This window comes from Sphaeroforma arctica (assembly GCF_001186125.1).
Source record: "Sphaeroforma arctica JP610 unplaced genomic scaffold supercont1.4356, whole genome shotgun sequence".
NCBI classification, from domain to species: Eukaryota; class Ichthyosporea; order Ichthyophonida; genus Sphaeroforma; species Sphaeroforma arctica.
The window spans coordinates 1-2,532 of NW_014036202.1; the positions used below are offsets into that span (position 1 = coordinate 1).

General features: G+C 42.7%; 2 protein-coding genes across 2 annotated transcripts; both read right to left on the minus strand.

The window, feature by feature from the left end:
- Positions 1–525: 525 nt before the first annotated feature.
- Positions 526–993, minus strand: SARC_14254 (hypothetical protein; the record flags this gene model as incomplete). Its single annotated transcript, XM_014291614.1, has 1 exon — positions 526–993. One exon carries the CDS (start codon positions 991–993, stop codon positions 526–528), a length of 468 nt encoding a protein of 155 aa, XP_014147089.1.
- Positions 994–1,266: 273 nt separating this feature from the next.
- On the minus strand, positions 1,267–1,530 carry SARC_14255 (hypothetical protein; the record flags this gene model as incomplete). The annotated part of the gene is made up of 1 exon (XM_014291615.1): positions 1,267–1,530. A coding segment is annotated over one exon (264 nt), but the record flags the coding sequence as incomplete, so codon positions are not given.
- Positions 1,531–2,532: the final 1,002 nt, after the last annotated feature.

The window sequence follows — 2,532 nt, forward strand, 5'->3', positions numbered from 1 at the left end:
CCCAAAATCTTGGGGCACCAGGTTTGAATTTATATGCGAAAATAAACTAATCCTTGTTTTAGCACTCCAGACGGATTAAGCAGGTAGTTCTTAAAACCTCTTAATCGTACTGTGAAGTTTGGGCCTGAAGAACACATAAAACACTACTAATGCACTTGTAGTGGCTCTAATCGAGTGTTCTTATGCTCTGGATATTATTTATAGCTTATATTTAGTGTGCATAGTGAGTCTTAGAGTGATACATGTCATATATATGGATGTTATGTAAGAATGACGCACAAATAAGGTGTCAAACAAGAAAATAAAGAGAACAAATAATCCGAAACATACAAGATACTATTAGTGTAAGCATATAAAGTGAATGACATTCCTATAATGCTTGTCAGCAGTAGATCCGGGTGTGCATATTTATAACATAGACCTAAGATTCTTCTGCTTCAGTTTGGTTTTACAGTAAGTGAGCTTGGATTTTAGGCGTGCATCCTCTGGGACGTCTTCGAGCAGGCTTCCATCCTTTTTGGCGTACTATTCTTTCATCAAAGGTATAGCCTCCTGCCACCTGATATCCGTGTTGTCTTCCAATATATTTTCCATATCAGTTTGATACAGTTTAGGAAAAGCTATAGTCTTCTTGCGCGCCTTCTTGCCTGCAGCGGAAACGTACTCCTCACCTCTCGCAGCAGCGGCTGCCATCGTTAGAGCCTCCTTTTCTGCTTGCGCTATCTCTGTCTTCCGCTTCGCATCCGCTGCTTTCTTCGCGCTTGTTAACGTAGATATCAGCGTCCGTATATTCATTTCGTTAGGTAGAGAGTATTGGCCAGGATACATTAATTTTAGTTGTGAAAGCATTGAACCAGGCTGCATCTTAAGCGATGAATCGGCCTCACCTTTGTGAAATATCTCCTTGATGTCATCTACGTACTTCTTCATGTACGATTGGTCATGTTGTTCGCCATGAGGTCGTCGTCTCGCCCATCCTTGGGCTTGCTTCATAGGGTGGAAGTCTTCCGCCAATTCGATCTCCGAAAATGGTTCACTCCCATTGCGCACAGCTACCGCATGCGATGAGATAGGGGCATTTACAGATTCACTCCTTTGTACGCCCCTTCTGTTTGTTTGTCACGTGGATAATCACGTGGCCCTAGAACGATCCCTAACTTTGATTGTTTCATCACATACACATAGGATAATCGCTTACTACTCTTATCCGGATCTCCAGGACCATAGCCAGCGAGCTCTTGGGCGGCAATATTATCTTTCTCGTGCTCAAGCTGCCTCAGGATCAAGTATGACATCAGCAGCAATCTTATCTTGAAGATCCAGCTTTAAGTTCAGGTCGTCGGGCTCTACTTGATTTCCCTTAGTCTCCATCCCATAATCGACCTCTCTAGACATTACCATCTCACCGTCACTATCATCTTCTTCTTCCTGCGATGATTCTTTCGAGAGGTCAAATGTATCTGTAGCTACGGCGGACGGTGCCCTCTTCGCGTTGAAATTACACTGTTTCCTGGGCTTAGCTGCGGTATCCTGTCATTATTAGCGCCCATTTTATCAATAATACTATTAGCCAAACCCAGGTCAACACCTTCACCAACACCAGCGTCGATTTCATCAACTATTGTGAATGATTCGGCGCTAAACCCAGCTCGGAAGAGTACACCAGTACCAACGCCAGAATAAGCATACGCACGCAAATGAATGACCGTATTGCTATTCAGAATCTTTCCAGATCGAGGAAATCATATACTACTAGCGGACACGTAACTCTCTTGAATATAACATCATTGGCCCGGGTGAAGAACTTGGCTGCTGTATCAACTATCTTTTTAGTCTGCTCTATGAATGTTTGCAGTCGTCCTTTCCGATCTATAGCTATCAACTGAACAAACGCATTCGGTATACCCCCTTCCCACACCAATGCAGCAGCCAAGCCTTTTAGAGTAGCTATCTTTTTTATCCTATTACGTTTCGATGATTTCATAAATTTATTTACGTGTCCACCGCCACGTGCAAAGTGTGCGTCTATCAGCCCTTTTCCGTCTTGCGTCTCTGTATGAATAAACCTGACAATCTGGATTGAACAGGTGAGATTCAATAACGCCAGATACAATAGTAGTTCTTTGGATTTGTAACAACCAGCGTTGTCAAAGGCTAGTATTGTAGTCGTCATCCGTGGCAAACGCTCTTTGATTGCATAGAGATATGCTTCAATCATAGAATAAACACAAGAAAAATCTTGCTTATTTTCGCCATCCAATATCTGATCGCCATACACAATATGCCTTACTGCATCACACTTAGTTACCAACACGCCATCATCGTCTTCCTCTTGCCATTCTGTATATTCGAAATACATCGACATACACCCGTGCCAACCCATGCCGCGTTGCCCATAATGTTCATGAGTGGTTTCTCTTGAGGATATCGGATCGAACTTCATTTTTCAGTCGATGAGTGTAAATAATTCTTTTCTGTCCTTTGTTTGCGATACATCGATCAGACTTGCCTTTGAGTATCTTTTCAATATGT